At 50.3% G+C, this 22874-nt stretch overlaps 1 protein-coding gene across 1 annotated transcript in view; it reads right to left on the reverse strand.

Moving 5' to 3' along the window:
* Sdk2 (sidekick cell adhesion molecule 2) overlaps positions 1 to 22594 on the reverse strand; it is a 123258-nt gene extending 100664 nt beyond the window's left edge. Inside the window, exons 1-3 of the mRNA XM_051158991.1 lie at positions 22491 to 22594; positions 12922 to 13069; positions 5649 to 5782 (exon numbers count right to left, since the gene is read on the reverse strand). Coding sequence (XP_051014948.1) covers positions 5649 to 5782; positions 12922 to 13069; positions 22491 to 22593 — 385 coding nt within the window. The 5' untranslated portion in view covers position 22594. The remainder of the gene's footprint in view (positions 1 to 5648; positions 5783 to 12921; positions 13070 to 22490) is intronic.
* Positions 22595 to 22874: the final 280 nt, after the last annotated feature.

Here is a 22874-nt window from a genome sequence, read left to right on the forward strand (position 1 = left end):
TTGCTGACAAAAGGTCAGAGGTACCTTATGCTAGGAAGTCCACCTTCCATCCCTGCCATGGGGGAGGGGGGAGTGTGTGAAGCAGATTTGACTGGAGGATGTCAGGTCGGGCTTGGCAGCTGAGTATGTAAGGCCAGCTAGGACGAAAGGACAAAGCCAACAGGGCACTGTGATTGTCTAAGGGTGGAGGAAGAGGCCAGAAGGGTCATGATGGTTGAGAAACTGGAAGGCTAGAGGTGGGGGGCCTTTTAGAGAGTAGTGAGAAGTCCCAGGGAAGACTGGGCTTCAAAGGGAGAAGTGTTTGGATTCTGTCACATTGCTTTGAGATGGTAGTGGGAAATCTGAATGGCTGCCGACGTCCAGAGGTGCCAGGCTTGGGAACCTCCTGGTGTGGACTTAGCATCGGTTCATGACGTTCAGGAGTGAGGGATGAAGGCTGAGCCCCGGATGCTGGGCTTTCTCGCCTTCTGGAACAGGAGGTGGTGGTGGAGAAGGAGCCATGAAGGGTGCAGAGTGTGAGCTACAGGCTTCCCTGGCTCAGGAAATAGGGCCAGGTGGGGGGTGGGGGTGGGGTGTCTAGGTGGTGGGGGCAGAAGGTGGGACCCAGGATGGGACTGGGCGGGGAGAAGTAGCTGAGCTAGGGTGACTCTGACCTAGCGGGGGAGGGGGACATTTGTGACCTTCTGCAGCTCAAGAGGGACTTCTGTTTGGCTTCTGATATGGACTCTGTGAGACCACAGTGGTGCCTAGGGCTTGGGCTCTGTGGTCAGTTAGTGGGTGCTGGACCACTGATTAGTAAAACCCACTGGGAAGTGGATGATATTATTTCTTTGGTCTGTCCCCTCAGGGTTTTTTTTTTTTTTTTGTCACCTATGAAATGTGGATAACAGGAAACAGTGAGATACTTCAGTAGTGAAAGGCACTTGACACCAGGCCTGAGGGTCTGAATTTGATCCCCAGAATTCACATGGGGGAAGGAAAGGAATGACTCCCAAATGTGTGCTTTGGGATGTGACCTTTCCCCCTCTTCCCCACCCCCCACTCCCACCCTGTGCCTGTTAACGTAAAGTATGGATAATGACAGCCTAACGATCCGCCAGTGAGGACAGCTGTAAGCCATCAGTGTGCAGAGGGCCTCAAGCACTGAGGAAACAGGTGATCCCTCAGTGGAGGACAACCAAGGTGACGTCAGAAGCCACCAGGTGTGGTGTGACTCATGTTTGTAGGACACACCTGGTTGTCCTGTGTCAGGTGGCCTCGACTTTGAGCCCTGGAGTCCCTGAGGCTGGTGAGTTGTCATCAAGGTTGGGGATGAGCAGGTAACCATTTGTCAGGTCTTCAGGAAAGAGCTAATGGCCTTTTGATGCCTGTTTGCAGCTCCTGGGGCCAGGAGAGTTGGGCTGAGTTAGCCAGTTTGGCTATCAGGTCTCCTGTGACCTCTTGTGGTGAGACAGTCCAGGCACCAAAATCCAGGTGTGTGCTATGTTTGACTCATGCTCTAGGTTAAAGGCTTAAGCACCACCCTCAAAACCCCAGTGTGCAGAGCCAAGGCTTTAGCACTGTGGCTCTATGGGAACCCAGCTCATGCATATGGGGTTCCTTCCACCAGTTGGGGTTGGGGAGGGGCTACTGTGTTGAGGTGGATTAGGCCCTCACAACCACGGCTGGGATGGAGAATCAACAGGATGGCTCTGGAGCATATGGACCCTGGCGTTTCCCGTAGTCCTGGGACGTTGTGGTGACCAGAACCTCAACAGTCATGCTGTGACTTTGTAGACAAGCCCAAACAGGGAGGGCACCTTTCTGAGAGCTGCTGGCTAGGAAAGTGATAGGGACAGGACAGATCGAGCGCTCCACTTGGATCCAGCAGCCCAGAACTATTTCTATCACAGGGCCATCAAGGGACAGTCTTCCTTGTGTCTCTCCTCCCCGCACTGCTTCAGACACCACCATACAGTGGAAGCAGCCAGACTCAGGGAGCACGTGACTCACTGGGTCCCGGGAGCTGTAAGTGGGCATCAAATGGCCATTAGCACTTTCGTGAAAAGACCTGACGGCTACACAGACACCTGCTCACTCCTAACCCCAAGGACGCCAGCTCTTCAGGGTATCCAGGCCTCAAAGCCCAGGCTGTCCAGCATGGACCATGAGCCACGCATGCCCACTGGGCTACGTTTGATTTAATGAGATTTAATTTTAGGTAATTTACATTTAATTAAAACTGGATCCCCAATCCAGTTATTAGAACACTTTTAAGTAGAAGCGGAGCATCTTGGACGTAAGACTATACCTTTATGGCTGTAAATCTGATGAAATCTAAATACGAATCACGTATTTCAGATGAAGATTTAGCATTCAAATTGAGATGCGCTTCAAGTGTAAGACACACAGAAATTTCACAGACTTAGCACGCAAAAAAAAAAAAAATATTCGATGTAAAATATCCTGCTAATATATTCTATATTGATGTCATGCTAAAAGGATATTTTGGATACATCGGGTAAAATAAAACACATTAATAAAATGAATTCTGCTTATTCCTTTTTTACTTTGTGAAAAATGAGACAAGCTTCAGTGTGGTGGTGCACACCACAATCCCAGTGTTCCCAGAGGCAGAGGGAGGAGGGCAGAGAGTTCAAGGTCATCCTTAGCTACACAGGGAGTTCAAGGGATATGTGAAATTCTGTCTCAAAAAAACAAAACAAAAACAAAAAAAACTCTCCAAAACCTACCTCCAAATAAATAAAATACATAAATAATATAAATAAATAAAAATGGGACCACTGGAAAAATTTAAAATGTATGTAGGGCTCGTATTAACATTTTATTCTATATTATATTTTTATGCAATAATATAGGTCTGATCCACATGTGGGGGGTAGGTGTTGGGGTGTCCATCAGCTAGGTGCAGTTTCTGGGTCACCAGCTTTTTTTCCTTCTCCATTTCCAAGGAGCATGACTCCCCCCAGGGCCGCTCAGAGGCTGCTGAGCTGGAGGGAGCACAGCTTGGTGAAGAAGGGGGGGGGGGGGGAGAAGAAGGAGGGTGTGGTTTCAAGCCAGGTAATGGGAGCTGAGCTGCTGGTGGGCGCAAGGTGGCAACCGCTCTCACAAACTGTCTGGTGGGCAGGCTGGGGGGGACCGTGTTAGCGCAGGCACGGGGTTGCGAAGTGCAATCACTCGTGGGAGGGAAATTAGCTAAAAATCAGCCGCATTTTGCTCTGGATCCGGCATTAATCACAGCTGAGGATGTAAGAATGGATGGGTTTTAGAATGAGGGAGACTGGCAGCTGGAGGGGGTGCTGGGGTGGAGGCAGATGAGTGGGACAGAAGTGGCTTTCTGGCCTCCTTTGGGCTGGCTGGAAGGCTGGGGTGGTTTGAGGTAGAAGAGAGAGAGCGTGCTACCATGGGCTGCCTCAGTTCTTCCTTCCTTCCTTCCTTCCTTCCTTCCTTCCTTCCTTCTTTCCTTCCTTCTTTCCCTCTTTTCTTTCTCTCTTTTTGGTTTTTCAAGACAGGGTTTCTCTGTGTAGCTCTAGCTGTCCTGGAACTCGCTCTGTATACCAGGTTGGCCTCGAACTCACAGAGATCTGCCTGCCTCTGCCTCCCAAGTGCTGGGATTAAAGGCATGCGCCACCACTGCCCAGCTGCTGCCTCCGTTTCTTAAGAGGAGAAGCTGGATGCTGGAGGAGGAACACAGAGGAGGGCTCCCCTGACAGTAGATCTGGGGTAAACTGAGTCACTCAGAAGATGCCTCCATTTAACTTGGACAACTCACTCCATGACTTTATCTCCGTGTCTGTGTGTGTCTGTGTGTGTGTTCCTCTTTCCCTCCCCACCTCTCTCTCTCTCTGAGACAGGATCTCATTATATAGACAAGGACAGCCTGGTCTTCATGACGAGAGATCCTCCTGCCTCTGCCTCCAGAGTGCTGGGATTAAAGGAATGTGCCACCACTTCCAGCACATCCCCTTGTCTCTTGTGTCTCCGACTGACTCCCTATTTGCTATGTAGCCAAGGACAACCTTGAACTCCTGATCTTTCTGCCTCTACCTCTTAAATGCCGGGATCCCACGATTTGCTACCACACCCAATTTTACATGATTTGGAAGTTGGAAACCAGGGCCTGTGTGTGGTAGGCAAACACTCAACCAACTGATCTACATTCCTGGTTTGACACTAATTCTTATTTATTTATTTATTTATTTTTGAGACAGGGTCTCTCTGTGTTAGCCTTGGCTGTCCTGGACTCGCTTTGTAGACCAGGATGGCCTCAAACTTGCCTCTGCCTCCCAAGTGCTGGGATTAAAGGTGTGCGCCACCACGCCCAGCCCTTGACACTAATTCTTACAAAAGATATCTGGGTTCCAAGAGACTCTGGGTAACTTTATCATTGAGAAATCTCTAGAAAAAAAAACCAACCCCCCCAAAAAAACAAAAAACAAACAAACAAAAAACCAACCAACCAACCAAACAAACAAACAAAAACCCCCAAATTCTTTGTTACTGTATAAACAGCCTCGGCTCAGGTCATGTCAGAGGTGACATCTGCGATTGTCTCTGGCCAGTATCCAGAGTGGGTTTTCTTTCCCAAGTTCAAGTTTTCCCCCAGGAAGATGGGAAACGGGCTTGGAAGAAGAGATCAACTGGGTCTACAAAAAGGAGTCCTGTTGGAGCTTGGAAGGCCCAGTGAGGAGATGGAGGTGGGTGGGGGTGAGCAGTCTACGAATGTTCTAGAAACTGGCAGACAGAAGCTAGGATAAGAAAGGACAGACACACCCAACTTGCTACTGATGGATGCATATGGGTGTGGCATGAGTGATAAGTGAGATGTGCTTTGGGAGTGGGAATCAGACAGATGTGGAGGTACGTGAACACCTGGCTTCCCTCCCTCTCCGATTGTATGGTGATCAGCCACTTTGGGAGGTGGTGGTCAGACTTGGTTTAGTGACTCCCAGCTTAGGAGGCACCCTGGCTATCCATCTCACCTTCTCTAGCCTGAGGTTAGGCCAGGGAGAATCAGACTAGGGGTGACAACCCTGCTCTAGCCTCAACTGAAGGGGTGTCGCTACGCCAGAGGACCCTGGGGCAGGCTTATGGTGGGCTGGGCTTCCAGGAAGCCATGTACCTGAAGATGGGCATAGGTAGAAACCTGGGGAAGAGTAAGAGGTATTCCCGCCTCCAAGCGGCAACAGTGCTTTTATGTGCCAGCTGGGCAGACAGCGTATTTCTTTTAAAACAAGCTTCCGATCTTCTTGGGTGCTGTCTCCATGTGCACCTGAGCCTGGGGTGTCTGGCATCCATGCACATGAGTGCACAGTGTCTCACTTGCTTCTACCTTCTCCTAGCCTCCATTGGATTTGCTAGTGGTTATAACAAGCCTACCGTCTCCTGAGACAGTGTCTGCCATGGAAACATCTTCCAGAACACCACTTCATCCTGCCTGTGACCTTCACTGGTTTCCCTCACCCTGTCCAGCTACACAGACTGCAGCTCCTCCTCCTCCTCCTCTGAAGACTGCTCCACCCCTCTATCCCCAGCCCTACCTCCCCTACCACTCCATTGTCCCAACAGCCCCCTGGAGCCCCATTCCTGAGATTTAATGACATGTTGGTTTCTGCTCAGTGATGGTCCCCAGCTCTGCGCTTACTTACTTTCTACGGCGAGAGTGATGGGCTGGCTGGTCTTGTTGTCTCCGTTCTTGTCGTTAACCGCCTGCACGTAGTAGCGGCCGGCGTCGGGAGCCACTGTGGACAGGATGACCAGGGTGTTCTCCAGCGTGATGGCTCTGAGAAGAGGCAAAAGATTCTTTTGGATAGGGGCTCAAAAGGGCTTGGAGCCAGGCTGGGTGGCTGGAGGATCTGACTATACACTCCCCTACCTGGGAAGAGAGTAGCCTCCAAGACAACCTCTGCCTCTACCCCAGCCATCTACTGCTAAAACCCAGTGTCAGTGTGTGCAGAGAATCTGCCATGATTGGGGCGCTGCCCATCACACCCCAACCATCCCTTCGTTCCCTGAAGCTGGGGCTTTCTCAGAGCCCACCCAGGGGGCAGGTTCCAGGCTTTTTGCCTCTGACCCTCTTGGAATTCGGTTCCTGTCCATATCACAGTCTTGATGGCTTTGTGAGGATGCTTCTGCCAAAAGTTCTCGGAGTGAATGACAGTGAATGATGATGGGTAACACGGATGACTCTAGGATCAGTGTGTGTGTGTGTGTGTGTGCATGGGCACACCTGTGTGTGCATGCTTGTGTGCATGCACACATGCATGTGTGTGCACATGTGTATACACGTGTGTGTATGTGCATGCATGCGCGCACATGCATGTATGTGTGTGCATGTGTGTATACATGTGTGTGTGTGCATGAGCGTACCTCTGTGTGTATGTGCATGCTTATGTGCATGCACACATGGATGTGCATGTATGTGTGTACGTGTGTGTGCATGCGTGTGTGCACGTGCGTGCGCGCGTGTGTGTGCATGCATGTGTGTCTAGCCAGAGGTCAATTTCAGGTGCTGTTCAAATGATCATCTTTGTTAACACAGGGTCTGTCAGTGGCCTGGAACTCACTGATTCAGCTATGCTAGCTGGCCAGTGAACCCCAAGGACCAGCCTGTCTCTGCCTCCCCAGCGCTGGGGTTACACATGTGACCCACTACACTTGGGTTCTGAGAATCAAATTCAGATCCTTGTGTTTGCAAGGCAAGCACTTTATACATGAAGCCAGTGTCCCAGCCCTGGGATTGGTTCCTTCCTTTACCAGTTTAAGCAGATTCAAAGGCCATGGCTGGCCTGAACCAGACTTCTGAGGGCCACACCCCTCCAGTCTCCTCACTGGGGATCAGTTTCCCCTTCCCAGTGTGGGACCGGGCTGGCCCCCAGCATAAAAATCAGATGGGCCTTTTGTTCCAGGCTGCTTCCATTTCCCAGTGCTCATCACCAGGCCAGCAGACAGGAAAACAGGGAGCCAGGGGGGTCCCCCTCAAGTGGGTGTGAAGTGGTTCTGGAGAGCTGCCCACACCAGCTCTGCCCAGCTTCTCTTACCCACTCTCCTGGTGACAAACAAAACCATTAGTTTGCCAAGTCTGTCTCCAGATTGTAATGCGATGTGCCCGAGACAGCTGTTAAACATCCTTAATGTTAGTTTAACAAGGACAAATCCAGTTGAATTCTCTTCAAATTTTCCCATTAGGTGAATGTTACAGAGTTTTAAACAGGCTCCCAGATAAACATCCTCACTAATGTCCCTCTGGCCCAGCTCTCTCCTAGCCTGGCTGTGCCGCCCCACCCCCTTGCCCCTCATTTTGGGACATTTCAGGCTCAGAGTCCTCCTGCCATCAGGGCCATTCTGGGCAGTAGGGTGCCATGCTCTCTGCCCTCCGCCAGTGCTTAGGGACACAAGTGATACCCTAAACGCCCTACGGAGAGCTCTTTTTACGTTTAGCTAATGAGGTGACAAGAGTAACACCATAGCCAAGCTAGAATAGTGCATGTGTATGTGTGTATGCACTCGTGTGCATGCCCGAGAGTATGGATGTATACGGATGTGGGTCCATGTGCACGTGTTTTTGTGTGTAGGCCAAAGGACCACCTTGGGTGTTGTTTCTCAGGTGCTATCCTCCCACTTTGAGACAGTCTCTTACTGGCTTGGAACTCACCATGTAGGTTAGGTTGGCTGAGCAGGGGCAGGGTGTCCTAGGGATCTTCCTGTCTCTGCTCCTCCCCCAACCCTTCAACCCTCCCCCCCCCATGCTGGAATTACAGTGGGAGCCCCCATGCTGTGCTTAGGAATGGTGTTCATGTATTCAGGTTTGCAAGGCAAGCACTTTACTGGTCCATCATCTCCCCAGGCCCACAGCCCTCACTTGGCCCAGTCTGGTTTTAGGATGGAGGGACTTCCAGGGTGTGGGGTGGGGTGGGGGTGGGGGCGGGGGCGGGTCAAGGGACTTCAGCATTCCTAGGTTTGTGTCCCTTTTTGTCCTTCTAGGGAGTTTTCTAGATGTGGCACAGTGTTTGGTGCATAGCGGAAGCGGCAGTTGTGCAAAGCTAATGAGATGCAGGTGACAATGTAATACACAGAGGACGGTGAACGGTCATACGTGGCTCTCAACCGGCTGTGGTGATTTTGCTCCCAGGGTGCCTTTTATGACTGCCACAGCTGCAGGAGAGTAACATGGACAGGTAGTGGGAGAGGCCAGGGTGCACTACCCCAAGGGAACATGTCTGACCCTGGCTGTCCACGTGGGAGGCTGAGTGCTATGGCCTGGGTGTGGTTTGAATGTCTTCCCCAACGTTGATTGAGTTGAAATAAATCTGATCCCCATTATGAGACAGAAAGAGGGGCGGGACCTCTTCTGACCTTGGCATTTAGGGGCGGGGCTGTAGGGGGTGATTAGTGCTGGGTGAGGTCATTAGGACAGAGCCTCATGATTGAATATTGGGGGCTTTGTAAGAGGGAGAGACCAGAACACACACACACTCTCTCTCTCTCTCTCTCTCTCTCTCTCTCTCTCTCTCTCTCTCTCTCTCTGTGTGTGTGTTGTGTGTGTGTGTCTGTGTCTCTGTGTGTGTGTGTCTGTCTCTGTCTCTCTTTGTGTCTCTCTTTTTCTCTCTCTGTGTCTCTGTCCGTCTGTCTGTCTGTCTGTCTGTCTGTCTGTCTCTCTCTCTCTCTGTGTGTGTGTGTGTGTTGTGTGTGTGTGTTGTGTGTGTGTGTCTGTGTCTCTGTGTGTGTGTGTCTGTCTCTCTTTGTGTCTCTCTTTTTCTCTCTCTGTGTCTCTGTCCGTCTGTCTGTCCGTCTGTCTGTCTGTCTGTCTGTCTGTCTCTCTCTCTCACATGCTATACTGTACTCATACAGCACTCTGTACCACCTCAAGACTTTGCCATCAAGGTCATGACATGCAAAGGCCCCTTGAACTTGGAGCCCCCCCCCGACCCCCCGCAGAGCCAGGAGCCAAAACACAGCACCCTGCATCCCTAGCAGTGGAAATGAACGAAGACACAGTGAGAAACTGTCTGAAGAGGAGCCTTGAGCCGCGTCTCAAGTCAGGGGCTGTGGCTGCTGGCCAGCAAGGCACAGCTCTGCATCTTTCTAATCTGGGGTCGGGTGTGTGGCCCCTCGAAGCTCAGATCATGGGAACCCCGGCATCATCCTGGGGTGGAGCCTCCCCTCTGCCGGAGCAGGGTGACTTTGGAGATCAGTTTTGGTGGTGGCAGAGCTCTAAAGACCAGGCTTCAAGTGACTATGTGTACCTGTCCATTGCTCTAGGTCAGAATTTGGATGGGGCTTTAGCTCACTGGAATTTGGTCGATAGGTTACCACGGCAGGCATTGCCAGCCCTAGCACTCTAGCCTGGAAGCCGTGGAGTCTGAGAGCCAGAGGGTCTGGGAAGCCACAGGGCATAAGTTCTGGACATGGAGTGAGATGGGAGGCAGAGCCTTCTCTGATTTGTCACCTTGATTCTATCAGGAGGGAGAAAAAGTCGATGGGCTCCCCAGCCCTGTGCGTGTTGACTGTGCCTTTTTTAGGTAACTGTGGAAGGATGCTATGCCTCATTTCCAGTATGGCCACAGCGTCCAGTCTGCTGCACCCCATACATACCCACACCTGGAGAAGCTGGGGAGAGCAACTCGGAGTGGAGCACCAACGCCAACGCTCACCTCTTAGGCAGGGGCTGGGTCTACTCTTATTTGGGGTCACCAGGATTGGTCCTGGTTCTGTATCCAATTTGCTGCTCTCTCATTCAGCAGCTCCAACAGAGCTGGCTTCATAATTTAATTAAGAGGAAAGTAAGCCATCTTGGAGTGTGCCCAAAGCCCCCAGCATGTGTCTCTGTTCGGAATCATGTCCCCTTTCAACAGTAGGCTTGGGGCCAATCTGAGTCCTGCCCAGGGGTAAGAGGCACACTCTGTAGATAGTGGAGCCTTTTGCGCTCTGCACAGCCTGCTGGCTAATAACACTTATCAGATATTGAGCACCGGCACAAAGACGCAGGGGATTTGCATCCAGGGAGCCTTCCTGCTTATCTATGAATATTAATTCAGTGTAATTACCAAAATAAAACCACTCCAGTGCTCCATCATAAATTTGGTAGATGTGTTTATGAAAGTGGGTAGGAGTGGTCATATATAACCAGGAGAGAGAGAGAGAGAGAGAGAGAGAGAGAGAGAGAGAGAGAGAGAGAGAGAGAGAGAGAGAAACACATACATGCAGTTGTGCAGGCCAAGGTTCCTCTATCCTGTTAGCAACAGTGCTAGGTATGAGAAGCAGGTGAGGGTGGAGGATGGAAATGAGAAACGGATATATAATGCTCTTAGGTGACCGTAGGAGAGGGTCTGAAGCAAAGGACTCATCTACCTCTACAAATGTAGTAGGTAAGTGCCAACATGCCTCCCTCCTTTACAGTCAGGGCAGACATTACTAATCAAATCATGAGTTCTTTCCCATGAGTATGGTTGGAGCCTCAGAATTGTTTCCAGGTCCGAGTTCCAGGCATCCACTGTCAGTTGATTAGCTTTCAGGATGCCTTCATTGATACACCTTCAGGAGTTATCAAGGGATACACTTAGACATGGAGTTAGAATGCGGTTGGGACATGACACGTCCCAACACCTGTGTGGTAGATAGAACATTTCCCTTCCAAAATGTGATCTCAATATCAGCACGATGGTGATCCATTCAACTGGATTTATTGAGTTTTAAGCCTAGAGAGGCACACTTTGACTGTAGGGTAGCTGTCCACCTGTTCATCTGCAGCATACTCCACCCTTCACCTTGCTGGGTACCTATGCCTCATGCTGCCTGCTGGCTGTCTGTTCATGAAGAGACCAATGGCCTAGTGGTGTGGATACAGAGGGCCTTCTGTCCGAGTTCTGCCTTGTCACTGGTTCTGCCAGTGGGACGTGAGTAGGGGTGTGGTAAGTGTGTATTTCATCTCTTTCTATTCTGAAATATCCAGAGAATGTGCTGAGGCAGTCAGGGTAGAGGATGAGGCATGTGCAACACGGCCAAACGACCTGCACAAGGCTATCCCAGAACAGTCAGTGACAAGCCCAGACCAGTGAGCCCAATCATAAGAAGCACCTAGCCTGGGCCAGCCTACACCACAAATCTTCACACTCCTAAGAAAAAGACAGCAAATGCTAATTGATCTATGGAGATGTTTTGTTACACAGCAACCCTGTGGCTGTAGATGTCTGATACATACTGAAGACAGCTCTCTCCGTCTCTCTCTGTCTCTCTCTCTGTCTCTGTCTCTCTCTCTTTGTCTCCATCTCTCTCTGTCTCTCTCTCTCTCTCTATCTCTCTGTCTCTGTCTCTCTCTGTCTTTGTCTCTCTGTGTCTCTGTCTGTCTGTCTGTCTGTCTGTCTGTCTGTCTGTCTCTCTCTCTCTCTCTCTCTCTCTCGTCTTACTAGGTAGCTCTGGCTATCCTAGAACTCACTATGTAGACCAGGCTGGCCTGGAACTCACAGAGATCCATCTGCCTCAGCCTCCCAAGTGCTGAGAATTAAAGGCTTGTGCCACTAAGCCCAGCTCTGAGGATGGTTTTCAACACCGCCTACACATTAAAACCAAACACGGTGCTTTAAACAATTCTGACAGCCAAAGAGCATCCCATTTATGTGGAATCAGAGTGCCTTAGGCAAGAACCTAAGGATTGGTTCATTTCAAAGCTCCCACGGGGGCCAGATTGAGAACCGCTGCATCAGGATCAGCTCTCTATGAGGCCCAGTCGCTTACTTGTGTCTGTGTGCTTGTCTGCACATATGTTTCACAGAAGGCAAGGATTAGCACGACTCAGCAGCTAGGAGAGATCTGGAAACGTAGTTAAACCTCAGCAGCTTTGCTTTATTGTTGCTGGGGAGTAACGTCAGCTGCTTCATAGGGCTGTTGTGAGGCTTGAGTGCGGAGCAATGAAGTTGGGAGTACGTACTCTTGGGATAGGAAAGAGAACAAGACAGAGAGTGCCTCCTTCCTCACGGGCTGCATCAGCCCCAGGGAAGAGGGGCATATGTGTGTGGGTGCTTAGCACAGTCCTGAGAACTTAACCCCATCACCTACAGCTTCTGCAATTGCCATAGTACTGTGCTATCGTTTGTTGTGATTCTACTGTGGGACTTGATTCTTCCCAAAGGCAACCCTGTCCCCATCTCCCTCCACTCCCCACAGACCAGGGTGGCGGGGCTGGGGGAACTCCGTGCAGTCTGCATAGCTTGGAAATTGTAGCCAGCTGCAGGGGAAGGTTGGGAGAAGGTAGCCTTTCTCCAATGAAGGGAGAGTTGGAGTGGAGCAGTGGAGTGGAAAGCCTGGGCTAGCTTTGGACAGTGAGCAGCTCAGGAGGTGAAGCTCAGTATCTGCTGAGGCCTGCTGGGGGGAGGGGTTTGGGGTGTGTGTGAAGGGTGTTGGCTTTACTGCTAAGCCCACAGTCGAGGCCAGAGGAAGACAGAAGGGTCTTTGTGCATGCTGAAAGGGCTGTGTGTATCTACCCCAGCCTTCCCTGGCCACACGAACTCCTTGCAGTCAAAACACACACACACACACACACACACACAGCAAGCCCAGTCACACCCGCTAAGCATAAACACCTGCACACACCCACCCTGCCATGGCCTGAGTCCTGGGCCTGTTACCGTGGCAACAATGCCTTTGCATGGGCATGTTTGGGTGTCTTAAATCTTCTGGGAGCAGAATTATTCTCAGGCTGAGTGTGGAGGCAACACCCTGGTCCCTGCACGCATGTTCCAAAAGAACCCGTCATAAACCAAACTTCTCTCACCACCCAGGGGAGTGGCCAGCTGGCCGTGTTACAGAATTAACTGAGACGTTTCTATAGGAAGGGCCCTCCTTCACATTTGGAGCCTTCATCTGGTCCCAGATCTCCCCTGCCAGGACCAGCTTCCCTCCAGTCTACCCAGAGTAGGGCCTCACATGCGGCTGCTGGGTGGGATCTTGCGTCCATCACGGAACCAGGTAACCTGAGGCCGGGGGAAGCTTGAGATGCGAGGTGCTCGGATGACAGCAGCTTCTCCGTGGGACACACTCTGATGCTTCTCGCCTTCTTCAAAGCTCCCCATGTCTGGAGAGAGAGAGAGAGAGAGAGAGAGAGAGAGAGAGAGAGAGAGAGAGAGAGAGAGAGAGAGAGAGAGGAGGTGCAGAGGGTCAGGGGTGAACCCAGTCACAGGGACTGCCCAGCAGAGAAAAGAATGGCTATGAAGAAATGGCTACCTCTCTTGGAGTACCCTCCATCCCATCAGGCATGTCCAGCCGTGCCCTCCTCTGGCAGCACACACTCCAGGAGAGCTAGAGTACAGGCCAACACGTTCATAGACAATGCGGCTGTCACAGGACATGAGAGTCAACACTTTCCTTACTTCCACTAGTAGTCCTGCTTTGTCCTGCTAGTCCTGATGTGCCCTGCTTTGACATTTAGGTTCTGTGTAATCTGTACCCATGTATCCTTCACTTGATTGATTCAGCCAACAGCCACGAGAGGCTTATCCTTATTTCACACAGCTAAATTAATTAACCCGTCTAAGGTCAGATAGCTGGCACGGAACAGAGGCAGGATTTGAACTCAGATCCCGAACCATGGAATTAGGTTGCCCTTTCCCCATCCCGGCCTGGTGAGACTATTTCAGTATAGCACGGGATTAGGCTGTGGTGTCTTGGGTCTGGACCTCTGTGCCCTTAGGCAGAGGGAAGGGTGCACATGTGGGAATGAGTGAGGCCTCCCCTGAACAGAAACACTCCGCTGCTCTTTTGAAAGCACGCCCAGCCCTTGGCAGATAAGTGGAAACGCTGTTCCTGGCCCTGTTCTTCTATGAGCCAGGAAGAAAACAGAGAACTTGTGTGTGTGTGTGTGTGTGTGTGTGTGTGTGTGTGTGTGTGTGTGTCTGTGTGTGTGTCTGTGTGTGTCTTTGGGACCCCTGCCTGCTAGCCTGCCTGCTGGCTGAAGGGACTGGCTCTCACAGGAGTGTTTTAGGGGTGGGCCTTGGGAAGCAGTAGCGGGACTTCCGTCACCTTAACAATGAATGTGCATCCTTGAGACTGCAAGTGTGATGCATGAGGCCACAGCACAGGTACCCTGGGCACCTTGAGGCATGCAGAGTGAACCCCTGGACCTCCCTGGTCAGAACCCATTGTCTCTCATGATACCTGGGGTAGAGCATCTGCATTCACCTGTGACACCATTGGTCAGCTGTGTATCGGGAGTGCCTGAATTGAAAGATGCTTTTGGGATCCCCCTCGCCCCCCACAAAGCTTCCCATTTCTTTGGTATGGAGTACAGATGGTGATACTCCCTGTTAGTCCCCACCCCACCCTTTAATCTATTACTGTGACATGCTTTGATCTGGGCTCGTCAGACCAGCAGGCCTCCATGTACTGGGGGTTCAGAGTATGGCTTATGGCACCTTAGTTTCTCTTTCACCCAGGGTCCCTAACTACAAGAACACATTCCTACGGTGGCAGAAGCTGTTTGTCAGCTCCTAACACCATGGGCCTCTTTCCTGTCCTTGGTCAGCCTGGTCCTCTGCCTGGCTCAGGGGCCCCTTTAGGAGCTCTTGTTTCTCCAGAGGTGAGAGCTGGAGTGGGTGGGGTCCAGGCACCAGTATATTTGAAGTGTCTCAGGCATGAGTTAAGGCTGCTGTGTTGGCTGAAGGCAGTCCTGGGTCCTTCTACTCCATTACAGGCAGAGTCCCTGGGGACTTGGCAAACCCACCAGGGTACTCCCCACTTCCTGCTTTCCTGGGATGTGGGGAAAGCCCATGAGCCAATGAACTCCTGATTTCATTGCTGGCAGAGGCACCGCCAAATGCTGGCACACCCCAGTGCAAGGCTGCTGGCACACCAGCTCATTTTCTCTAGCCTGGGCTTGTCCCTCTTAGGCACCCTGATCCATTGGTGGCTCACCTGACGTTGACCATGACCTCTCTGCAAATAACTCCCATATCTCCAGCTCCAATTCGTCCCTGGACTCCAAGGGAATAGTCTGCTGTGGGTGGGGTGGTGGTGGTGAGGGTTGCGTGCTGGGAGTGTAGGGGAGATCTTGCTACCTCCTCAACAAGCTCTACGTTTTGTGTTGTTTATTGTCCTATATCTGTCCCTTTGACCCACCCACTTGAGCTCAAATTCTTGGCATCATTGGTGTTCCCTTCCCTATTCCCCACAAAGTCCTTCGATGCTGGTGCTGTCTCATGAACCAAGGCCCTCCCAACTGGTTAGTCCATTCTGTGAGCCACCGACTCCTGATCTACATTTAGATCACCCCCCACTCCCTCCCCCCATGCACTGTCCTGGGCTTTTTGTTGTTGTTGTTGTTAACTCATTTAGAGCTGATGGGGTCTCTTTATTGCCCCAGGGAAGTCTTGATCCTCTTTGTCTGTACTCAAGGTCCTCCATAACCAGACTGGGACCAGCCTTGCTTGCTTTAATGCCCACAGCTCACCCTGCCACCATGAGTGACATACACCCTACTTCCCACAGCCAGGCTTTATTTTTGCTAGGCACCTGCCTAGAATGCCAGCAGGATGAGCCATAGTTCAGCCCAGTACCATGGCTCTCCAGCATCCTGCATAATGGAACCAACTTAGTGTTTTAAAAGAGAAGAGCTGGCGATGGCACCCTTATTTTAACTTTGGCAGGTGCTGTATAAATCATAGCAGCTTTGGAGACATCAAAAGCAGAGTTCAAATCCTAGCCCCATACGTCTCCAAGTCTCTGACCCTTGACCTCATGGAACTAAAATCTCCTCTCTTATAAAAGTGAAATACAAGGCTACTATCCTCGTGAGCTGTACTGAAGAAGTGAGCTGATGTGTATGTTCCAGATGGCATCTCCCCAAAGGTGCCTGAATCAATATTTACCCCTTTGCCACTGCTCTTATTATACTGTGACTCACATTTCTCCCACATATACCCTCCCCTTGAGTCTTGGGAGCTTAAGACTGCTCTATCAATAGAACATGCTGGAAGCGGGGCTCTGTGGTTTTAAAGGTGAGGCTAGTCAAAGGAGACAGCATCTACCTGGCTCTACTTGACAGATAGGCACCCTTAGAATCCAGCCACCATGTTGTGAGGACTCTCAACGCGAGTGTGTGTGTGGAGATACCTTGGTGGAGGAGAACTGAGGTCCCCAGGTGATTAGCACCAACACTAGATTCCTGGATGAACACCTGGGATTTCACCCGCAGCCTGTGTCTGCCACAGACACCACAGGTGCCACCAAGTGGGACTGGCTGTGTCTTGTCCTCACTGTGCCCTGTCCAGACTCCAGACTCACAGACCATGTGAGCGTACCAATATTGCTCTGCAGCATGGTGTCTTGGGGTCATTTGTTATGTAGCCATAAAAACAGAAAGAGTGTGTAAAACTGCCAAATAAGTATATCTAATATTTTCAGCACTAAAATGCTAGAATCCTGTACATTTTTCATGATTTAGAGTAAACATTACCTCCTCAACAAAGATTATCCCCAAACCATCCAAATAGAATGAAAATCCTGCATTTACCCTATTCTGGGCTTCTTTCCGGACAGCCTGTATATGCATTATTTCATTTGAGCCTCTGATAACGTGACAACCTAGATTTTAACAAATATGCATTTTTAGTTGTTTATTAATTCCTATTACTTGGCCCTATCTATAAAAAAATCACGTCAATAAATCATGCTGACTTTAGTTCTTATAATAATTTTTATCTATTTAAAAAAAACTTTTCACAGAACTCAGAAGATAGATTTAAACAATTTAAAGCAATTTCATGATAATAGTGTTTCCTTCTCCACACTCTCTCTTGTTTTATTAGCTCCATTTGGTCTGTGAGGAAATGAAGGTTCATGGAGAGGAAGTGGCTGATCCAACATTAAGCAGTTACGGCCCAGCGCGGTGCCACCTCCCTCTGCACCCCCCACCCCTGACCTCTGTGCCGTCAGTATTCTCCTGTGCTCTTTCTTCCCTTCTCCTGGGTGATCAGCATGGGCAGGCATGTGGAGTCTGCTGGATTCATAAGCAGTTGCCTACCAGATGGCTAGGTCCTTGCTCTGCCTAGAACCACCAGCTCCCATGGAGCTCTAGTGTGTGTCAGGTGGACTCTGACGAGGTGCTGATGAAGGACATGGTCTCTTGGGGCTGGAGAGATGGATCAGCAGTTAAGGCTCACACTGCTCTTTCAGGGGACCTAGATTCAGCTCCCAGCATCCACATGTGGACACACAACAATCTGTAACTCCAGTTCCAGGGGGATCCTGCGCCCTCTCCTAGTCTCCTTGAGTTTCTGCGTGGACATGGTATCATAGACTCCGAAAGGCTCACACCACACATACTCAGACAATTAAAAAATGTTTTTAAAGGAAAAAAAAAAAGACCTAGTTGTTGAGCTTATGACCTGGTCTGGCAGACAAGTCCACAAGGCAGTATTTGGTGGTATCTGTGACAACTGGGAAAGAAAGGACAGAATTCTCTGAGAAGTGCTAGGAAAACCTTCCCAGGCATGGGAGAGGCATCTTTTAAGATGAGGCATAAATAAAGGGTAGGTGTAGCTCTGTGTGTGTGTGTGTGTATGTGTGTGTGTGTGTGTGTGTGTGTGTGTGTGTAAGCCTATGTGTATGTGTGTGCATGCATGTGTGGGTGCAAGGTGAGACAGAAGGAGAGCATACAGACAGCAACTAAAAGGACAGTAGGGTGGGGTTACTGGATGGATGGAGAGATGGAAGGCTGCATGGGTGAATGGATGCATGGAGGACTGGATTGATGGTAGAGTGGGTAGCTAAGAATGAAGAAAGGAATGGATTATTAAATTAGCAGATGGATTGTATGTGGTTATGTGTGGTTGTTTTAGGTATAGGTGTACGATTGTATATGTGGAGGAATGTATATATGTAAGTAGAGTAGATGTGTATAAATATATATATATATATATAGTAGATGGTTATATATATACGTATATATGTATATAAAATATGTGTGTGCGCGTGGGATGGCTGAATATGTTCTCACATGTGTGTGGATGGTTGTGGGTGGGCATGCATATATGTTTACGGTGGGATAGATGGAGGAAGGATGGCTTGGTTAGCCTTGGTCTCTGTTCCACACAGATCCCATCCCCTACCCCTCCGCTGCACAGAGTCCGTGCCTCACCGTGACTCCCACATCCCAGGCAGCCTCTCCTTTTTAATGTCACATGAGCTCCAGGGTCTGCTGAGAGAGCCCTGGCCCAAGCAGGAAGCATCCACTGTATACATTTGCTCTTTTCAGTCCCATGCGCACAGCTGGGATGTGCTGAATGGAGCAGGGAGAGGCTACTAAGGAGGCCAGCATGCCAGCGTGGGAGCCAGGCAGAGGAAGGGAGGGCAGACAGGGTCCAGGTTCTCTGAGGAATTTCCTTACTCTCTTTGCTAACTCTCTAAATGCTGCTAATCTATCTACCCGCCCACCATGTTATGCCCTGGAGGGCCTAGCCAGCCTTTCAGACTGTCTCCCCCAGAGCAGAGGACTGTGGCCTGAGGCGCAGTGGGATGTGGCCTGGAGCTCACTCTTGATGTCTTTGTTAGAGCTTAAAAGGGGCTGTAAGGTAAGGATTCTGTTGCTGAGAACATCCCTGCACAGACTTATCTTTAAATCCCGAGATGGATCATGCATGCAAAATGAATATAATTATATGTATAATTTGAAGAAGAAAATCAACACCCCTGTCCTGTCTGTACGCAGCACTTAGCACAGAAGTCAGGGCTGCCTCCCTATCCCACCCTACCCTCTTCTGGGCTAACCTCTCTCTGCAATGCTGGGCCACCTACCTGCATGTCCTCCCAACAGGGGTTCCTTGGGCTTTTCATGGCTAATTCAACCTAATTTTAAACATTCACCCCTGGGATTACTCTGTACATGGTCTCTTGTGATTTTTTTTTGGGGGGGGGTGTGCGGTAATGTGATTTGTGGCATTCCCCACTCTGAAATCCTGGATTTGAATTCAGTCATCTTCACAGCTGCCTGGGATTCTGGGTCACATGGTTCTGATGCCGTGTGTAACCCATCTTGGCCCTTCCAGCACACAGGCTCTGGGGAGACCTCTAGGGTGCCACTCCAAAGATGCCACTGCTGGCTAGAAGGGTGTACACATGGCAACTTGACTAATCGTGCCACCCATGACTCCCCAAATCTCACCAAGTTACCAATTATGTATGTGTATCTCTCTCACATGGGGTCTGGATGGACGCTGGGCTTTGACAGTTGGGTGCACATGGCCAAGTATCTCCTTGTGGATTGCTACATTTATCACAAGGACAACACACCTCTCTCCACCAATCTCAACCATCCTGCCTCAACCGTCAGTGACTTCCAGCTCATTCTGAGCAGGGTCCATCCCAAAGGTCCCACATCCCCATCTTTCCCCTGATGCTCTTAGCTGCCCTCACTCTGCTCCAGCCACCTTGGCCTCAAGTATACCACAGGGCCTTTACACATGCTGTTCCCTGGCTTGGAGTATTCTTCCTCTCTGTCGCTCACCCACCTTCCTACCAGATTCTTCACTGCATTCATTCATGGGACACACACACACACACACACATACACACACACACACACACACACACACACACACACACCACAGAGAGAGAGAGAGAGAGAGAGAGAGAGAGAGAGAGAGAGAGAGAGAGAGAGAGAGAGAGAGAGAGAGAGAGAGAGAGTTTCATTTTCCTGGAGGGTAGCAATTCTTTTTCTCAAGACTCGGTTTCTCTATGTAGCCTTGGCTGACCTGGAACTCACTCTGTAGACCAGGCTGGCCTTGAACTCAGAGAACTTTCTGCCTCTGCCACCCGAGTGGAGGGTAGGATCTTGATTGTGTCTCATCACTACCTGGAGCTGTGCTGGGAATGCTGTGGGACACTCTACAGCAACTGCAAGTTCTTTCTTCTCTGTTTTTCTCCAGGCAGGGTATTGTCATGTTTCTGAGGTTGGCCTGTAACCCATTGGCAGCTCTCTGGTCCAGAGCCCTGAGCACTGACATGACTGACAGGCATATGCTACCACACCTGGCTAGCTACAGCCATTTGTAACTGGCGTAAATATTCAGCCATGGATGCTCATGACAAACCTGTCACATTGCCCCAAAGTGGCTGCACAGTCCCTGCTATCTCATCCTTTATCCACACCCATGCTGTAGATGGGAAACCAGGAGAAGCAGGCCAACCAGAGGCCCTTCAGTGATGCTTCAGTCCTGGCGACCACAGAAGGATCCTGAATCCCATTTTCAATGAGCGGTTGGCAGGACACTGATAACAAGGGACGTGGGGCTGGACCAGAGAGGCCCCAGATGTGATAAGAGCTGGGTTCATGGGAATCCAGAAGTCTGGAGAGCCAGCCTCCCTGCCATTCATTCCACCCGCTCAATGGCAGAAATTTACGGCAACTTTTAAGCTACAAAGAAGAGACTCTGAGTGGGGCCAGGGAGGGGGCCGGGTCAGGGGAGAGGTTTTATTGACTTCCCCTAATTGCAGTAATTAAAAACATGTAAAGGATCTTTTTTTTTTTTATTTAAAAAACGACTTTGCCATTATCATTAGTTGTTAGACAGCTGCCTTATTAATCTCTCCTTAGACAGAGAGTCACAAGCCCAATCTCGAGAGGGGCGGGAACTGGGGCAGGGCCTGTCAGCTCCAGGATCCCTATAAAGGCTTCTGGGGAGCAAGCTGCTTCAAGTCCCAGGGCCCAGATTCTCCTCTCCAGTCACATCCTGTCGTCCTGTCCTCCTGTCCGTGAGCGTGAGCACAGGGAAGAGGGGAGAGTGAATGAGGGGTTGGGAGAAACAGCAGGTGCCGTTCACTCTCAGAATGGTGTCCCAGTGTAAGAAGACAGACAGGGGCAGACAGACAGACAGACAGACAGATAGACAGACTGATTGACGGAGAAAGCTGGGAGAGCATGTTTTGTCTTGCACTTACAAGACAAAAGAACAGGCCAAGCCAGATCTACTCCTCTCTCCAGGTGCACGCACACACATACCCATGAGCTCAGGCTACATATTCATTGATATACCTGTGTGCACATTTGCACACACAAATCTATGCAATGAGAGGACACACCATCGCACAGACACATGTATTGCCACATTGAGGCAGACTGATCCAGACATAAGTATTCAAGACCCATATATATGAACACACATTTGCACACAGACACTCATTCTTACAGACGTGAACCAAAAGGCAGATTAATCTTTACAAGTACATTTGAACACATGCATACACTCACATGCACATGGGCATGCACACTGGGGGCTTTCCCAGATCCATCTACCTGCAGGATTCAGGGACATGGTGAGAAGTTAGTGTGTCCAGCTCAGTCTTGGGCTGCATGTGCCCTAGCTATGAATGCAGCCAACATAAAATCAGAACCATACTTCAAACACGAGATTGTGTGTTTGTGAGTTTTCTTTTGTAACTTGAATGCATGCTACAAGGGAGTGAATTTTGTAAATAACAACATCATGTCAAAAATGTCACAACGGTGGGCATGCCTGGCGCTAAAGGAAAATGCCCTGTGGCCATTCTCCAGCCAGTGCTGTCAGCTTGCTGAAACTCAGTGTTGAGATCCAGGCTTTGCTCTTATGGTGCAAACTGAGTTATGGGCTTGCCTGTCCTGCACTTTTGATCCTGGATATTTTCCCTAATCATCACACACACACACACACACACACACACACACACACACACACACATTGAGGTTTTGTTGGCGCTTTCTACCCTCAGCTCCTCTCTCCACATCAGCCTCTCTCTGGTGTTTACTCACAGTTACTTTTCAGAGCTAAGTTGGCTTCTCTTGTAAAATTTCAGCTCTCAGAAAGATTTCCCAGACTTCTGTGACCACCAGTATGTCATCGGCCAGCTTAAAAGAGCCCTCGATGGGTCTCTTTTGCAGCAAGCTGCAGGTCCTTCAGGAAGCAGTGGGTCTGGGGGAAAGGATGCTGAGTGCTTGGGGGGTAGTGGTGTGCCCTGGGGAACCTAGAGTTCAGACACTGTCCTCCCCTCATACCTGAGGGAGTCTCTCTGGACATTGGTAGCAGCAGGGAGAAGTCAACCATAAAGGCTTGGTAATGACCAAGTGCTCTACCCTCTACCCCTTGGCCCCAGTACGTCATTCCCTGCCCCACATAGGGTTACCATGGGACTGCTGTGCTGTCATTGTTCCAGGTGAGAAACCTGAGGGGGGAAGTAAAGTCAGGCCTACCATTGCTCCTGCCAAATGAGCTAGAGAAGGACAGAGTCAAAGTCATGCTTTGTCCCAGGAAGTGCTTGACTTTCCAGCATTGTCACAGAGAAATGGTATAAGCCACTGACCAGCTTCTGTGACCTTGGAGAGCTCCCATGCTCTCTCTGGGCCTTGGTTCTACCAGGTGTAAAATGAAAAGACTGGCCTGACCATACAGGAAGAGCTCCATTGACTTAACAGCAGGAATGGAAGGCAAGAGTATTGGCCCAGTATTGCCCCAGTCCCCCACTGTACTCACAGGCCACCTGGACCTCAGTCTGCCGCTGTAGCAGGGCCCCCATCCGGTTCCGCACGATGCAGCGGTAGAAGCCAGCGTGGGTACGGTCCAGGCTGGTGATCATGTACCTGGGGGACAGACAAGATAGCCAGCAAATAAGTAAAGTAGGTAGTTTCAGAGGGGCAGAGGTCAAGTTGGGTTCAAGGTCAAAGGTCATGGGGTCACCTTTTTCTGAATGAAGACTAGAGAATGCTCTTGGGCCATGTCATGGGATTCCAGCAAGGTCCTTATTAATAAGAATGCGTGTCCCACAGACCACAAGGCTTTGCTTAGCTGTGAGGATTCAGTTTAAGGTCTTTGATTCAGCTCTGGCCATGCCTCCCCACCCATGGCCACATCTCCCTG

The sequence above is a fragment of the Acomys russatus genome, chromosome 16, assembly GCF_903995435.1.
Source record: "Acomys russatus chromosome 16, mAcoRus1.1, whole genome shotgun sequence".
In the NCBI taxonomy this organism is placed as follows: domain Eukaryota; kingdom Metazoa; phylum Chordata; class Mammalia; order Rodentia; family Muridae; genus Acomys; species Acomys russatus.